This window comes from Lucilia sericata, unplaced genomic scaffold (genome assembly GCF_015586225.1).
Source record: "Lucilia sericata isolate MDLA Ls3-8-SP2 unplaced genomic scaffold, ASM1558622v1 Contig000372F_arrow, whole genome shotgun sequence".
NCBI classification, from domain to species: domain Eukaryota; kingdom Metazoa; phylum Arthropoda; class Insecta; order Diptera; family Calliphoridae; genus Lucilia; species Lucilia sericata.
Genome location: NW_023994391.1, coordinates 9,389 through 28,226, shown reverse-complemented (window position 1 = coordinate 28,226; position 18,838 = coordinate 9,389). Strand labels below are relative to the sequence as shown.

General features: G+C 31.7%; 1 protein-coding gene across 1 annotated transcript; it reads left to right on the top strand.

Annotated features, from left to right (window-relative positions):
• Nucleotides 1-8,909: 8,909 nt before the first annotated feature.
• Nucleotides 8,910-14,075, top strand: LOC119604236 (E3 SUMO-protein ligase ZBED1-like). The gene is made up of 2 exons (XM_037956723.1): nucleotides 8,910-10,324; nucleotides 10,391-14,075. Exon 2 carries the CDS (start codon nucleotides 10,400-10,402, stop codon nucleotides 11,975-11,977), a length of 1,578 nt encoding a protein of 525 aa, XP_037812651.1. The 5' UTR covers nucleotides 8,910-10,324; nucleotides 10,391-10,399; the 3' UTR covers nucleotides 11,978-14,075.
• The last annotated feature ends 4,763 nt before the right edge of the window (nucleotides 14,076-18,838 follow it).

Below are 18,838 nucleotides of genomic sequence, written 5' to 3'. Positions count from 1 at the left end.
GGTATAAAAAGTACATATTCATGAAAATATTATATTACGAATGAATGAATATTTGTTGCGAATGGATAATTCTACTCCGGCGGAGTAATTTTCAATATTTGGTCATAATGTAGCAGCCGCCGGACGGGTAAATACCTCATATGGTAGAAGTCAGCTGCCGCCAGCCGGGTAAGTACTTCATATGCGTTTCTTAATATTAAGTGTTCCGGAAGAGATTTTTTTAGTTAATGACGTTATCTACACAATTTTAATATAAAATATAAAACAATATTGTGGAATATGTTAACATTTAATAGAAAAAAATATTTTTCTTAAATAACATATTTGTATACATACCAATTATGCCATTATTTAAATAAAATGATATTTGTTTACGAGATGCTTGGTATTTTCAGATTTTTTACATAAATAATTCAAAATATTAACGAAGTTTTTCTCCGTTTAACGGACATTTTTAAATATAAAAATGTAAACAATAACAAACTTTGACAGCTACGTAAACCAGGCGAATTAAGAAAAAAATTATCAGCTGATTGAATAACACCACCTTATATGAATTCGCCTTGTATATGTAGTTTGACAGCGTCAGGTTTGAAAGAAAAATTTTTTTATATGGAGTTTGACAACTTCGGGCTAAATTTCCATGAACAAAAAAACAATCAGCTGTTGAAATTACATCACCTTATTAGTTTCGCCATGGCATATTCGAACATACATATCATGGCGAAACTAATAAGGTGAAGTCATTTCAACAGCTTAATATATACATATGCCAAGGCGAATTCAGATAAGGTGGTGGCAGTTCGGCAACAACAAAATTTTCCATGCAATTTGTTTTTGCATTTGGTACGCACTGATGTCAAAAACAATAATTGCGGCGAATTCATTTAATGAAAATATTTTGTAAAATTTTTATATTTTATAAAAAATACACATAAAAATATTAAAAAAAAATATTAAAGATAGTACACCCTAAGTGGAAAAATGTTTGTTCCAAATGAAAAATTCTACTCCGGCAGTTTAATTTTGCAAAACTTAAGTTTGTGACCAAAATTATGTAAAATTAATATTTTTGGAAAAAATAAATATGGAAAAATTATATACCGAATGAAAGAATCTTTGTTGTAAATGAAAAATTTTACTCCGGCGAAGTAATTTTTATGATTTACACGTTGTAGTCAGCTGCCGCCGGAAGGGTAAATACCTCATATGGATTTTGTTATAAAAAGATTTCGGGAACAGAATTTTGTTAGTTTATCACATTATATACACAGTGCAAATATAAAACAATTTATTAATTTTTATACCCTACACCACTTTAGTGGGGAAGGTATGTATATTGGATTTGTGCAGATGTTTGTAACATACAAAAATATTCGTCCTAGGCCCACCTTAAAGTATACCAATCGGCTTAGAATCATTTTCTGAGTCGATTAAGCTATGTCCGTCCGTCTGGCTGGCTGGCTGTCCATGCAAACCTTGTGCGCAAGGTACAGGTCGCAATTTTCAAGATAATTGGATGAAATTTGGCACGCACGTTTTATTTGAAGGACGAAGCTTATTGAAAATGGTTAAAATCGGTCCATTATTTCACCTAGCCCCCATAGAACAAAACCCCCCGAAAAGGGCTTCTGAGCTCATAATTATGTTAAATATACAGATATATCGATAAAATACGGCACAACTAAGTTTTATAGAAGTCTTGATGACCCTGCCAAATTTCATAAAGATCGGGCCCCATTTGACCCTAGCTCCCATACAAAGTCCCCTTCAGAAAATTACTTGAATGTCCCAAATTAACTTATAAACACATATATCGCGATGAAATTCAGCACAATAAAATATTATGTATAAATATAAAATATAAAACAATATTGTTTAATTTGTTAACATTTAAAAGAAAAAAATATTGTTATATTAAGTTTGTACATTCGTACCAATTATTCATTATTTATATGTATAAGAAAAATATTGTTTACAAAATGCTTGGTATTTTCAGATTTTTCACATAAATTATTCAAAATACTAAAGAAGTTTTTCTCTGTTTTAACGGAAATTTTTAAATGTAAACAATAACAAACTCTGACATCAGTGCGTACCAGTCAAGTGAAGAAAAAAACAAGTAAGAAATTATAGAAATATTGACAAAAATATAATGTGATTTATTTGCCATAATAAAGCATTTAAATTGAATTGTACCTTGCCTCAGATATACATACTTAAGCCGTTTATTGTTGAATAAAATTGTGGACATTTAAGTGAAATTTTGATGGGGGCTTCTCATAGGGAAGAGGGTCATATGAGGACCTATTATTATGGAATTCGTGAGGGTCATCAAATCTTGTATAGAACTTGGTTTTTGCAGCTTTTTGTCGAGATATGAGTATATTAAACATAATTATGAACTTAAAAGCCCTATTCGGCGGGTTCAGTTGTATGGGGGCTAGGTGAAATAATGGACCGATGTTAACCATTTTCAATAGACTTTGCCTACGGTACCATAAAAGATCATGTCCCAAATTTCATTGAATTATCTCCAAATTTGCGACCTGTAGTTTGATTACAAAGTTTAAAAGCGCTATTCGGCGGTTCAGTTGTATGGGGGCTAGGTGAAATAATGGACCGATATTAACCATTTTCAATATGCTTCGTCTACGGTACCATAAACGATCATGTGCCAAATTTCATTGAATTATTTCCAAAATTGCGACTTGTAGTTTGATTACAAGGTTTACAAGCCCTATTGGGGGGTTCATTTGTATGGGGGCTAGGCGAAATAATGGAACGATCTTAACCATTTTCAATAGGTTTCGTCCCTGGGACAATAGAAGATCATGTACCAAATTTCATTGAATTATCTTCAAACCTATAGTTTGATTACAAGGTTTACATGGACGGACGGACGTATCTAAATCGACTCAGAAAATGATTCTGAGCCGATTGGTATACTTTAAGGTGGGTATAGGACCTATATGATTGTGCGTTACAAACATCAGCACAAACCCAATATACCCTCTCCACTGAAGTGGTGTAGGGTATAATAAAACATAACTAACTGATTTTGATTGGATTTAAATTCATGCCGAGGAAAAATACCCATTGTTTTTTAAAATCCGTTAAGCAGTCTTGGTTTTTTCCTTCTCTTATTAATGTTAAAGTGGACTTAATATTACTAATTTTAAAAAAATCTAATAAAAAAATTAATATCATTTTTAATATTTATTGTATGAAATGCACGTTTTCGTTAAATCTCTTAAGAGAATACCAAATAATAGTAAAATATTACAATTCCTATAGTGGAGTTACATGAGTGAATTTGGGTGCATTTTTCATGCCTTCACTGATGACAAATTTATTAGAATTTATTTAAAACGCATTAAATAGAATTCTTACTAAAGAAATCATGAAAATATCCCTTCATCTTTAACAACTTCAAAATTTTTTTGCTGGGATATTAAACATAATTATGAACTTAAAAGCCCTATTCGGCGGGTTCAGTTGTATGGGGGCTAGGTTAAATAATGGAACGATGTAAACCATTTTCAACAGGCTTCGTTTACGGTACAATAAAGGATCATGTGCCAAATTTCATTGAATTATCTCCAAAATTGCGACCTGTAGTTTGATTAAAAAGTTTAAAAGCCCTATTCGAGGGGTTCAGTCGTATGGGGGCTAGGTGAAATAATGGACCGATGTTAACCATTTTCAATAGACTTTGTCTACGGTACCATAAAAGATCATGTGCCAAATTTCATTGAATTATCTCCAAAATTGCGACCTGTAGTTTGATTACAAAGTTTAAAAGCACTATCCGGGGGTTCAGTTGTATGGGGGCTAGGTGAAATAATGGACCGATATTAACCATTTTCAATATGCTTCATCTACGGTACCATAAAAGATCATGTCCCAAATTTCATTGAATTATCTCCAAATTTGCGACCTGGAGTTTGATTACAAAGTTTAAAAGCCCTATTCGGGGGTTCAGTTGTATGGGGGCTAGGTGAAATAATGGACCGATATTAACCATTTTCAATATGCTTCATCTACGGCGCCATAAAAGATCATGTGCCAAATTTCATAGAATTATTTCCAAAATTGCGACTTGTAGTTTGATTACAAGGTTTACAAGCCCTATTGGGGGGTTCAGTTGTATAGGGGCTAGGCGAAATAATGGAACGATCTTAACCAATTTCAATAGGTTTCGTCCCTGAGATAATAGAAGATCATGTACCAATTTTCATTGAATTATCTTCAAAATTGCGACCTATAGTTTGATTACAAGGTTTACATGGACGGACGGACAGACGACTTTAACAAATGATTCTGAGTCGATTGGTATACTTTAAGGTGGGTATAGGACCTATATGATTGTGCGTTACAAACATCAGCACAAACCCAATATACCCTCCCCACTGAAGTGGTGTAGGGTATAATTAATATCATTTTTAATATTTATTGTATGAAATGCACGTTTTCGTTAAATCTCCTAAGAGAGTACCAAATTATAGTAAAATATTACAATTCCTATAGTGGAGTTACATGAATGAATTTGGGTGCATTTTTCATGCCTTCACTGATGACAAATTTATTATATTCATATTTATTATATCATCACCTTATCTGAATTCGCCTTGATATATGAAGTATCATTTTAGCCAAGGCGAATTCAGATAAGGTGGTGGCAGTTCGGCAACAACATTTTACATGTATTTATACCCTACACCACTTTAGTGGGGAGGGTATATTGGGTTTGTGCTGATGTTTGTAACGCACAATAATATTGGTCCTATACCCACCTTAAAGTATACCAATCGGCTCAGAATCATTTTCTGAGTCGATTTAGCTATGTCCGTCCGTCCATGTAAACTTTGTAATCAAACTACAGGTCGCAATTTTGAAGATAATTCAATGAAATTTGGTACATGATCTTCTATTGTCCCAGGGACGAAGCCTATTGAAAATGGTTAAGATCGGTCCATTATTTCACCTAGCCCCCATACAACTGAACCCCCCAATAGGGCTTGTAATCCTTGTAATCAAACTACAGGTTGCAATTTTGAAGATAATTCAATTCAATTTTGAAGATATTTCACCTAGCCCCCATACAACTGAACCCCTCGAATAGGGCTTTTAAAACTTGTAATCAAACTACAGGTCGCAATTTTGAAGATAATTCAATGAAATTTGGCACATGATCTTTTATGGTATCGTAGACGAAGCCTATTGAAAATGGTTAACATCGGTCCATTATTTCACCTAGCCCCCATACAACTGAACCCCCCAATAGGGCTTTTAAAACTTGTAATCAAACTACAGGTCGCAATTTTGGAGATAATTCAATGAAATTTGGCACATGATCTTTTATGGTACCGTAGACGAAGCCTATTGAAAATGGTTACCATCGGTCCATTATACAGGTCGCAATTTTGGAGATAATTCAATGAAATTTGGCACATGATATTTTATGGTACCGTAAATGAAGCCTGTTGAAAATGGTTTACATCGGTCCATTATTTCACCTAGCCCCCATACAACTGAACCCGCCGAATAGGGCTTTTAAGTTCATAATTATGTTTAATATACTCGTATCTCGACAAAGAGCTGCAATAACCAAGTTGTATGCAAGACTTGATGACCCCCACGAATTCCATAATAATAGGTTCTCATATGACCCTAGCCCCTATGAAAAGCACCCATCAAAATTTCACTTAAATGTCCACAATTTTATTCAACAATAAACGGCTTAAGTATGTATATGTAAGGCAAGGTACAATTCAACTTAAATGCTTTATTATGGCAACTAAATCACATTATATTTTTGTCAAAGGTGTAGGGTATTATATGGTCGGCCTCGCCCGACTATAATTTCTTACTTGTTTGTTTTTGCATTTGGTACGCACTGATTTCAAAAACTGTAAGTACGGCGAATTGATTTAATGAAAACTTTTCGTAAAATTTTTATTTTTTATAAAAAATAAATATAACAAGTTAGAGAGCCATTTTCGGCTGAGCCAAATCTTAAATACCATCCACCTGCTTCTTTTATATTAATAACATTTTAGTTAATCAAATATTTGTGGAAATAGGGTTCCTCATCTTTTCCAATACTATTGTTTTTTCGCAGCATTATAAGCACTATTTTCTATAATATTTTATAGCGCCTTAAAATATGCTTTAAAGATATTTAATAACTTCCAGGTATGCATGTTTGTAAAATGTTAGAAAATTTAGATTTTCAGAATTTGTTTATACTAAATTAATTTCACTAAACAAATTACAATTAATTATATACAGTTAAAGTGTTTTTACAAAAACATTTCTGTAAATAAAAGCTATATTTCTGTTTAAATTTGTATCTATATAGCTATTTGCTAATAAGTGATGTGCATTAAAGTGATTTTTGGAAGAAGCTTTGTATGAGGCCGATCGGACCCTTATTATGGACCGATCGTAAAAAAAATATAAAATAACATTTTGTATACAAAAGTAATGTCTGTGTCAAATTTTGCATGGCTATCATGTTTGGTAAGGAGTAATGTGAATTTTAGTGATATCTGGGAGGCGACCTTTTATGGGAGCTATGACAAAATATGGGCCGATCGTGAATTTTTTTTTTAAATAAAATTTATGTACTCTAAATTAATATTTGTGCCAAATTTTTTAAGGAGATCTTCTACGGGAGCTATGACCAAATATGTACCGATCGTAAAACAATATTCAAATTACATTTTTGTTTACAAAAGTAATATTTGTGGCAAATTTTGTATAGAAATTTTATAGTATCATTTCTATATATAAAAGCAATATTTGTGCCAAAATTTTTATGGATACCATTATTTAATAATGAGATATGTGCGCATAAGTGATTTTCGGGAGAGGACCGTGTATGGGAGCTAAGACCAAATATGGACCGCTTATGAAAAAATAAAACCAATATTTGTGCCTAAATTTGTAATGATTCCATTATTTGGTAATGAGTTATGTGCGTTTTAGTGATTTTCGGGAGGGGACCTTGTATGGGAGCTAAGACCAAATATGGACCGATAGTAAAAAAAATTTACAGTATAATTTCTGTGTATATAATCAATATTTGGGTCAAAATTTGTATGGATTCCGTTATTTAACAATAAGCGTTTAAGTGATGTTCGGGAGGGGAACATGTATGGCAGCTATGACCAAATATGGACCGATCATGAAAAACTTTTACAGTATCATTTCTGTATATAAAGGCAATATTTGTGCAAAACTTTGTATGGATATCATTATTTGGTAATGTGTAATGTGCGCTTAACCGATTTTCGGGAGGGGACCTTGTATGGGAGCTACGGCCAATTATGGACCGATTCAGAAAATGTTTCCTCTATATGAATTCAATTGACCTAAAACTTTTACTCGTAAAAGTTTGTGAAGATATTGTCATTCTACCGGAAGTTATTAACAATTAATGCATTTTCCGGAAATATGTACATTTGTATGGGAGGTATATGAAGATGTGGACCGATTCCGCCCATTTTTAACAGGAATTAAGCTTTCGTATGGAAACAATTGTGTGCTGATTTTTATGAAATTATAGCGCATAGTTTTTGTGAAAATTGTATTAGAATGTGTTAAAAAAGCTTAATTTTTTCGGAGTTTTTTTAAATTTTGATTCATAACTCTTTCCGATGTAGACCGATTTCGCTCATTTTCAATACCAAACTTAAAATTTGTGAAGAAAATACATCCAAAATAGAATAATGTTTCTTTCAAATGAAATAAATACCAATTATTCCATTATTTAAATAAAATATATTTGTTGTTTTTTAAAATATATTTGTATATGATTTTTTACTTAAATATTTTAAAATACTAACGATGTTTTTCTCTGTTTTAACGGAAATTTTTATATATAAAAATGTGAACAATAACAAACTCTGACATCAGTGAGTACCAGTCAAGTGAAGAAAAAACAATCAGCAGATTGAATAACACCACCTTATGTAAATTCGCCTTGATTTACACTTTGTAAATAAAGCATTGTTGCCCAAAATCTCGATTTTCTATCAAGCGAGATAGGGCAAGAATATTCTGCTGACGTTGCGTTGACTCACCTACACTATAAGCTTACTTGTGTATTTTCTTATTTGAGCATGTGTTAGTTGATTATCTCTCAACTTGCAAAACAAAATTAACTCAGTTGCTGATCAGCCACAGGGTATACAGAGGCGTCTCGAGCAAAAAACTATTTCCCTCTCTTTCGCACAAAACGATTTCAATGATTTTTTTAGCTGTATTTTATATACCTCTTCTCACCAAACAATTTCAAAATTAAACAAAAGCTGATTTTAGACTTTTTTAAATGTCAAAAGTGACACCTCTGTATACTTTGTGGATCAGCATTTGTCGAAGTAAGATCTGCACGCAACTTTTTTAAAATCCACACAGAAATACAACAACAAAATTTTGAGAAAGCCGAATTTATGTAGGTGAATGAGAGAGCACAGCTGATAGTTTTTATACCCTACACCACTATAGTGGGGAGGGTATTATACGTTTGTGCTGATGTTTGTAACACACAAAAATATTGGTCCTACACCCACCTTTAAGTATACCGATCGACTCAGAATCACATTTTGAGTCGATTAAGACACGTCCGTCCATCCGTCTGTCCGGCTGGCTGGCTGTCCATGTAAACCGTGTGCGCAAGGTACAGGCCGCAATTTTCAAGATAATTTAATGAAATTTGGACCAAGCATGTTTTTTGGCACAATTTTTGGCCTATTGAAAATGGTTGAAATCGGTCCATTATTTCACCTAGCCCCCATACAACCGTACCTCTCGATTTGGGCTTTTTATGCCATAATTTCGTCAAATATACTATTATCTCTCTATAAATTGGCACAATTACGTTTTATATAAGTATAAATGACACTGCAGATTTTCGTAATGATCGCCCCTTATTTGACCCTAGCCCCCATACAAATCCCCTTTCAAAAAATGTCTTAAACGTCTAAAATTGTGTAATGTGTTCCCTACAAACATTTAGAAGGTATCGTCCATAAAAGATATAAAAGCAATAACTTCGTTTTATCATTTGGATGAAAATCATCAAAGCAATATTTGTGTAATATCGAATTTTTATTTATTTAAACGAAAATTCAGCAATAAACAAAAAAGTGTATTGTATCGCTAGATTATCATACGGAAGCTATATAACTTCAAAATTTTTATTAAAATTATAAATGTTGAAAATTTTTTTTCAAATGTTTATTATAATAATCTTTAAACTAATCAAGAAATTCATGTGGTGGACATTTATGCATTGTAAAGTAAGTTTATGTTTGTATTATTTTACAATAAAAAATTGGACATAACTTCTTAATTTTCAGTCCTTGAAATTTTGAGGTACATTTCCAGCGGTTTGATTAAATCTTTGGGCAATATAATGTGTTTGCTGAAGAATATTGCTCGGGAATGCAGAAATAATTTCAATAATATAAATAAAATAGTGTAGTTTTTAAATGTTTAATAAAAATGCATTTTTATATAAAAAATTCAATTTATCTTCTTTATGAACAACTAAAGATAATCTAGCAATATCCCTTATTTATCCTTAATAAGATCATCTGAAGATATCTTCTTATTTTCACCCTGCTGGTTATCTAGCAATATCTCTTTTTTGTCTACTAATACTCCTATTGCTAAGGAGTATCGCCCTAGCCACACAAACTCTCCCGAAGAGAGTATCTTCCGCAATACGAATATGATTGTTGCCACAATCAATTTTTTCTTCTAAGCAATACGAATTCGTATCATATTCGTATCTTCTTGCTTGTAGGGTTAACATTTAATAGAAAAAATATTATATTTATATTAAGTACCAATTATACCAAATGGTTGATATTTTCAGATTTCTTACATAAATTACACTATGCAACAAATTGAGGGTCATGTAGAGCTGTGCGATGTTAATCGATGCATCGTAAACATCGATGTTTTGGTTTCGATACATCGTTTAAATGTCGATGTATCGTATCATACGATGTTAATCGATACATCGATGTTTTTTATTCGATGTATCGAAAAGCAGAATTTTAAATTTACGCATCCGGCAGCTTTTGTTTAAGTAGATGATTGCAACTCATTTAAAGTATTGACAATGTTTTTAAACAAAAACCCTTCAAGAATGACTTAATTTGTTTTAAAATCGCTTGAAGTAACAACACAGAAAAAATATACGTTATATTCATAAACCATCATCGAAGCAACAGCGTATGCAAAAAAAAATCTAAAGTATATTTGTATAGAGAACAAAATTTTCGTTTTTATGGTATAAATCAGCAATGTAAGTTATTTTTGTGTGTTTGATGTTAACAGCAATATTATATTTGTCTTAATTTTACTGTTACAGGTTGTAATAATGGCACCGTCAACGTCGAGCTTGGTTTGGAAATACTTTGAAAAAAATGGCAATAAATCTGCAAAGTGTAAGCTGTGTGAAAAAAATATAAGAACCGCTGGTAATACTTCTAACTTGATGGGCCATATTAAACACATTCACAAGGCTACATTTTTGGAAATGGCTGAAATAAAAAATTCTGGAACGCAAAAATTAATAAATACAAATTTTGTGAGAGTGTTAGGCGAAAATACACCAGTTGTTTCCGATTCATGTGTGCCGTCTACAAGTAGTTCACATAGTGTACAACCTGTATCATGTATTGAGGTAAATGATGACACAACTACTGAATTAGTACCTTTAAAGCGTCAGAGGTCTATACAAACAAGTTTTGAAGATATTGCTTCTTATTCCGATGGTGACAAGGCAAAAAAAATTAACAACGCTATTGTATATATGATTTGTAAAGATTATCACGCGTTCTCACTGGTAGAGAATGAAGGTTTTAAACATCTAATAAAAGTGCTATCGCCGCATTTTAAAGTTCCATGTAGAGGTACTGTGACACGTTGGGTCTATAACAATATTTGGAAAAAGAAGCACATACCGTGCTTTGCGCACTCACTAAATTTAGCGCAAAAAGTACTAAATATCTCAGAGTTGCAGGCATTAGTAACTAAAATAAAAAATATTGTCACTTTCTTTAAACAAAGTTGCGTAGCAAGTGACGAATTAAGAAAAACGACAAAAGCTGATGCAAAACTTATCCAAGATGTACCTTCTCGTTGGAATAGCACGTTCTATATGATCGAAAGGTTTCTAGAACTTCGAAATGCCGTAAGTGATATATTACTTCGACACAAAACTGCCCCACCAATGTTGACAGGTATGGAATTATCCACATCCTCAAAACTACTTAACATATTACGGCCTTTTGAGGCAGCTACAAAAGAAATATCCGGTGATACATATTGCAATAGCAGCAAAGTTATTCCGCTAGTTCACTGTATGGTATCGAAACTAAAAGCTCTTGAAATTGAAGAACCCTTGTTAAATGAAGTACATAAAATGGCTCTTATTGAAATCAACAAGCGAATGGGTGATATCGAACATGTATCACTTCTGGCTATTGCCACATTATTGGATCCACGGTTTAAAAAAATACATTTTGAAGATCCACTTGCATGTTCGAAAGCCGTTGGGAAAATCCAAGAAATGATAAGAGATATGGCAGACGAAAAGTCTGGGGATGGCGACTCCGATATTTCAGACAATCCGATAGACGAATTTAGTCTCTGGAGTGATCACCACAAATTAGTTCATAGAAATTGGAAAACAAATAGGACTGAAGGGAACTTTTCTGATGAACTCTCAGTTTATTTGCGAAGTCCGGTAAGTCGGTTTGATGAAAATCCTCTAGAAGTGTGGGCCGACTACAAAATTCAATTCCCCAGTTTGTACAATATAGCATACAAATATTTAACAATGGTTGCCAGTTCCGTGCCATCTGAAAGGCTATTCTCAAAGGCTTCATTAGTGTTGTCCCAAAAAAGAAGCAGTTTGCAGGCAGAGAGGGTGAACAAAATATTGTTTTTGTAAAGCTTAAATAAAAAGTATTGAGACATTTAGTAAAACAAATTTCCTAATCTTTGAAAAATTTTAAATTCTACTTTTATTTAATATTATTTTTATTTGACATTCGTCTACAAATTCATTTATAAACATTTTAGTTCAATCAGAATTTATATTTTTTTACATGTAATAATATAACAATAATAAGCCCTAATTTTGTAAATCACGTCACCAAAGTGATATTTATATGGATAGAAAAAACAAAATTTCAAACATTATAAATTTTTTGTTTGTTTTTCATACAAAAATTTCAAATTATGAAAAGCAATGTCCGAATTTTGGTGCGGTTGTTCAGTTCAGAATTTGCATATACATATATTTAAAATTTTGTTTTTTCTATCCATATACATAAATATAACTTGGTGTCATGTTTTACACAATTAGGACCTTAATAATGTAATAACATTGAATTTAATGAAAAAAATGCCTCATAAAATAAACAACTTATATTCAATATGTTAAAATAATTTGACTTTTATTAAATTAATTTTGTTTAGTTCCAGTTAGAATAAATACGATGCATCGCAAACATCGATGTTTTTTTAATTGATGCATCGAATAACATCGATGTGAATTAATGATGAATCGAATGGCAAAAAACATCGATGTTTTTTTACATGGACAGCTCTAGGGTCATGGTCTGGAGGGTGAAAAATTCCCATTATAACTTAAAGTACTACGTTGGAGTATTAAAGCCCCCAAACCGTTCGGCGTTGGTAGGTCAAACTTTTATGTTATCGGTCATTGAAAGTTGTGCTTTTTAACACTAAGTTTATTAAAACATTACAAATACTTTCAGAATTCACTTCAAAAATATATGTTTTGTTTAGCTCTGCAGAGTAACTTTGCAAGGAATATATCTTGCAGATTTCGGACCACAAATATTGATTTTTAATGGGTCATTCTAGTTAATTTTTTAAACACTTGTTATGCAATGATATAAATGTTTATTGGAGTAGGGCGACAGTGGTATCATTTAAAAGGTCTTTCGAAAGCGCATTAGTAAATGTAAAAATCTCCAATATTCATAACGCAGCTTCCGTAAAATTATAAAATATTAAAAAAAATATTAAATTTTTTCGAACAGTATACGGATTATTTTGACAAATTAGTCAAATTTTATTTAATTTCTATGTGATTAAACGAATCTTGTATTTTATTATTTTTTATATTCGCGTTTTTGTCTATTCTTTTAGTCTCAAAATTTATATCAAAAATATTTAATATAGGTATCAAACTTACATTTGTCATTGACATTTCTAAAACGTGCAATTACTTTCAAATTAAAATATTTTCCCCCACATTTTTATACCAAATGTGCAAAAAATCAAAAGCTTTATTTTTTTTTTAAATATTATAGTTTAAAGTTTTCAAAAAAAAAAAAAAAACATGTTTTATGTATTTAAATATATTCAAACAGTGCATTTCGCAGAAAAATTTTTAATTTGGCCATTTAATTAGCCGTTTAAATACCATTTTTTCGATTTTCCAAAAAAAAAAAATATGCTTTTATTCGGAAACCGCGAAAATTTTGAAATGGATGTTCTTGATTTACATATTATTCAATTGCACTTCGAAGGAGCTTTCATATGATACCCCATTCGTTAATTGTTTTTATTAATTAAAGTTAAAAATCCCGTTAACCTACTATGTACTTTCAATTAGCGATAGCGTAAAAGTTTGACCTAGCAGCGAAAAATGCTTCGGGGGGTTGAATACGCTAATGGCATACTTTCATTTTGTGAACGAATTAGGTTAAAGGGAGAAAAACTGCGTTAATATTTTGAATTAATTATGTAAAAAATCTAAAAATACCAAGCATCTCGTTAACAAATACACCACTATAGTGGGGAGGGTATTATACGTTAGTGCTGATGTTTGTAACGCACAAAAATATTGGCCCTACACCCACCTTAAAGTATACCGATCGACTCAGAATTACTTTCGTCGATTAAGCCATGTCCGCCCGTCGGTCTGTCTGGCTGGCTATCCACGTAAACCTTGTGCGCAAGGTACAGGTCGCAATTCAAGATATTTTGATAAAATTTGGACCATACGTGTTTTTCGGCCCAACGACAAAGCCCATTGAAAATGGGCAAAACTTAGTTCTATATACGTCTTAATAATGCTACCAATTTTCATAATTATCGGACTTTATTTGACCCTAGCCCCATACAAAGTCCCCTTCAGAAAATGACTTGAAGGTCAATAATTCACTAATAAACACTAGTATCACGATGAAATCCAGCATACATAACTCTAACGTAAAGCCATGTACCAAAATTTATAAGGATAGGCCCTTATTTACCCTTGCCCCCATATAACCTCTCTTTTAGAAAATCACTTCTTTCAACAAATTGTTTAAATATTTCGGAATTAAGGTAAACAACTTAAATGCTTTGTTATTAAATATAATCCACATTTTTAACATACTCAGCGGTGTAGGGTATCATATGGTCGGCCATGGTCGACTATACTTTCCTACTTGTTTTATTTAAATAATGTTATAATTGGTATGTATACAAAAATTTTATTTAAGAGAAATATTTTTTCTATTTAAAGCTAGGTGCTCTGTTCAAAATTTCGTGCGAAATGCTGTCAAACTACATATAAAATATTTGGTATGAAATATTTGCGAAATAATTTCGCAAAAGTAGTACTCTGTTCTTATTGTGAAAAACATTGTTAAATTTATCTGGCAACCTCGTTTTCCAACTTACGAAAAAACATAAGCAGCACTTCTTTCGCGCGAAATTAAAACAAACAGCTGATTACATTTCATTGTTTTTCCCAAAATTATTATTTCTCGAGCCGAAAAAATAAAAAAATTACAAAATCAATAAAAAATGATAAACAAAACATTAAATTTACTGCACAAGCGGTCAATAATATATTTTCATTCATTTTAAATAAAAAGACACTGAATAGTTTATATTATTAAGATTTATTTTATTTTCAGCTCTCAAAAAACATGGTTTTTGTTTACGTATTTAAAGCAATGATGCATACTTTATAGCAATAAAAGCGACAAACTTTCCAAAATCGCGAGATAGACTGCATTTGTTGCACATCAAATTTTTCGCATGAAAAAACCATAATTTTTCGCAACTTTGAACAGAGTACCAGGCTTAACATATTAAACAATGTTGTTTTATATTTGATATTAACATCGTGTAGATAACGTGATTAACTAAAAAAAATCTCTTCCACAACACTTTATATATCTCTTCATGTACAAGTTTCACAAAAGCTACAGACAACATCTGATTTTAGACTTTTTTAAACGTCAAAGGTGACACCTCTGTATACTTTGTGGCTATGGTTAATTTTGAAATATATTATTATTATTTTTTTGGACTTGCAAATTTAATGGCGGTGTATACAACCCACAATTTGCCAGGTTGTCCTACTAGTGTAATTAATGTACACAAAGTTAACAGTCCCAGATTTCAATGGGATTTTGTAGAAATTGTTTGGTGTTGAAAAACACCTACTTCCACAGACTACATCTGCAAAAGTGGAAAAAAATATAGTAATTTCATTCATATAATTTAGTTTAACTTAATTTTAACCTAAAATTAAAAACAAACAAAAAAATAAATAAAACTTATTTAAAAAACTAAAACAAAATTTTAAATCCAAATTGAAATCAAAAAATAAAAATTTAAAAAAAAAATTACATTTAACAAGTAAGAGTGCTATATTCGGCTTTGCCGAATCTTAAATACCCTCCACCTTAAACTGGTTGCGTAATTTATCAAATTTTATGGATTGATTCAAATTTACCTTAACATTTTACACTTACTTTCATTACGCCTTACATATGCAATTAAAAACAAGTAAGAAATTATAGTCGGGCGAGGCCGACCATATAATACCCTACACCTTTGACAAAAATATAATGTGATTTAGTTGCCATAATAAAGCATTTAAGTTGAATTTTACCTTGCCTTAGATATACATACTTAAGCCGTTTATTGTTGAATAAAATTGTGGACATTTAAGTGAAATTTTGATGGGGGCTTTTCATAGGGGCTAGGGTCATATGAGAACCTATTATTATGGAATTCGTGGGGGTCATCAAGTTTTGTATACAACTTGGTTATTGCAGCTTTTTGTCGAGATATGAGATGGTGAAATAATAGACCGATGTAAACCATTTTCAACAGGCTTCATCTACGGTATCATAAAAGATCATGTGCCAAATTTCATTGAATTATCTCAAAAATTGCGACCTGTAGTTTGATTACAAGTTTTAAAGCCCTATTTGGGGGTTCAGTTGTATGGGGGCTAGGTGAAATAATGGACCGATGGTAACCATTTTCAACAAGCTTCGTCTACGGTACCATAAAAGATCATGTGCCAAATTTCATTGAATTATCTCCAAAATTGCGACTTGTAGTTTGATTACAAATTTTAAAAGCTCTATTCGAGGGGTTCAGTTGTATGGGGGCTAGGTGAAATAATGGACCGATGTTAACCATTTTCAATAGGCTTCGTCTACGATACCATAAAAGATCATGTGCCAAATTTCATTGAATTATCTCCAAAATTGCGACCTGTAGTTTGATTACAAGTTTTAAAAGCCCTATTCGAGGGGTTCAGTTGTATGGGGGCTAGGTGAAATAATGGACCGATGTTAACCATTTTCAATAGGCTTCGTCCCTGGGACAATAGAAGATCATGTACCAAATTTCATTGAATTATCTTCAAAATTGCGACCTATAGTTTGATTAAAAGGTTTACATGGACGGACGGACGGACGGACGGACATAGCTAAATCGACTCAGAAAATGATTCTGAGCCGATTGGTATACTTTAAGGTAGGTATAGGACCAATATTATTGTGCGTTACAAACATCAGCACAACCCAATATACCCTCACCACTAAAGTGGTGTAGGGTATAACAAAACTATCACTTAACAGACTGTTAAAGAGCGTACTAAATGTAACAAATGTTAACGTATGTTATGTATTTAAAATAATTTCAATGTGTGGGAAAAATGTATGGCAATATGATCAATTTTAAAACCTATATAATTTTGTACGGGAGGTACGATAGATTTTCAATATTGTTGATCCTATGAAAAAAAATTAAAAAAAAAACAAGATTTTGTTTCAATGTTGTCAAAAAATTTTATTTTTAAATTTTTATTGTTGAGCCGAATTTTTCAATATTCAATGCCAAACTACATAAGAATATAATCAAAATTTTGGCCAAAGATTATTAATTTGATCGTGTTTTACACAGACAAATGAAAAGAATTATGAATCGACAGACGGTCATACGTGGCTAAATCTAATCAGAAATCAAATGTTTTTAGAAAAAGTTACACATTTAATTGGATTTTTTAAAAATGTTTATTATTTATGACAAAAAAATTTAAATCGACCAGGAATCGAACCGGCGATGCTCGGTTTGTTAATTCTCTATTTTATCCATTACACCACATCATTATTTTGTCTTTCGTTAACTAATATATAAAAATGCCGTGTTATTTCCTGTTTATACAAAACATTGCTGCTGAATAACTTTTATTAACACTGATGTTGCTGAATAGCATAAAAAATTAAACAGTTACACTTTCTCAATGTGTACATTTTATTTGATCGTGGTTTAGCAACAATTTTTTACACAAACTGGAAAGAAAATTTCTATGTGAACATCGTTAATTGCAAGCAATTACGAAGCTAGATAATAGTGTAGTGGGTATGACGTAGAACTGGCAACTGAGAGATCTTAAGTTCAAATCCTGTTCGTTATGGACACATTTTATTTATTTTTTTGCGAAAAATAATACATTTTTGAGTCCCTATGGGTGGTACAAGAAATTGTGGACCGATTTCGATTTTTAACACAGTGGATCACCGTACCAAAAACTATATGTCTGACAAAATTCAACAATATTTGAGCCAAATATTTTATGAATATCATTATTTAGTAATTAGTAATATGCGTTTAAGTGATTCTCGAAAGGGGACATTGTATGGGAACTACGACCAATTATGGACCGATCGTAAACAAATTTTACAGTATCATTTATGTATACAAAAGCAATATTTGTGCCAAATTTTGTATGAATATCTTTATTTGGTAATGAGAAATATGCGTTTAAGTGATTTTCGGAAGGGGACCTTGTATGGGAGCTATGGCCAATTACGGACCGATCGTATACAAATTTTACATTAACATTTCTGTATACAAAAGCAATATTTCTGCCTAATTAGATATGTATATCGTTATTTGGTAATGAGTTATGTGCGTTTAAGTGATTTTCGGAGGGGGACCTTATATGGGAGCTATGACCAATTATGGACCTATTCAGAAAATTAATTATTTATATGAATTCTATTGGCATAAAACTTTCACTCGTGAAATTTTGTAAAGATATCGGCATTATAACGGAAGTTATTAACAATAAATTAATTTCCTGGAATATGTACATTTGTATGGGAGGTATATGAAATTGTGAACCGATTTTACCGATTTTTAACATAATTGATCCTGGCACCAAGGGTTGTATTTCTGACAAAATTCATCAATTCATCTGCAATAGTTTTTGTAAAAAGTACAATTAAATATGTGAAAAAACACAATTTTTTTCGAGGTTGTCCCAAATTTTTACTCATATCTCAGAACCTATTCTACCGATCTCGCTGATTTTCAATACCAAACTGCTTAGGATAACAATAAATATTTTGGGTGAATTTCATTATGTTCCATTGCTTCGTTTTACCGTGAGCGTGTTTATATATCTAAATCGACTCACCACCAGTGGTGATAAAGGGTATATATAAGTTTGTCATTCTGTTTGTAACACAAAGAA

What these genes read in the sequence shown, in the direction of transcription:
- LOC119604236 (XM_037956723.1), top strand. Translation starts at nt 10,400, where the DNA reads ATGGCACCGTCAACGTCGAGCTTGGTTTGGAAATACTTTGAAAAAAAT.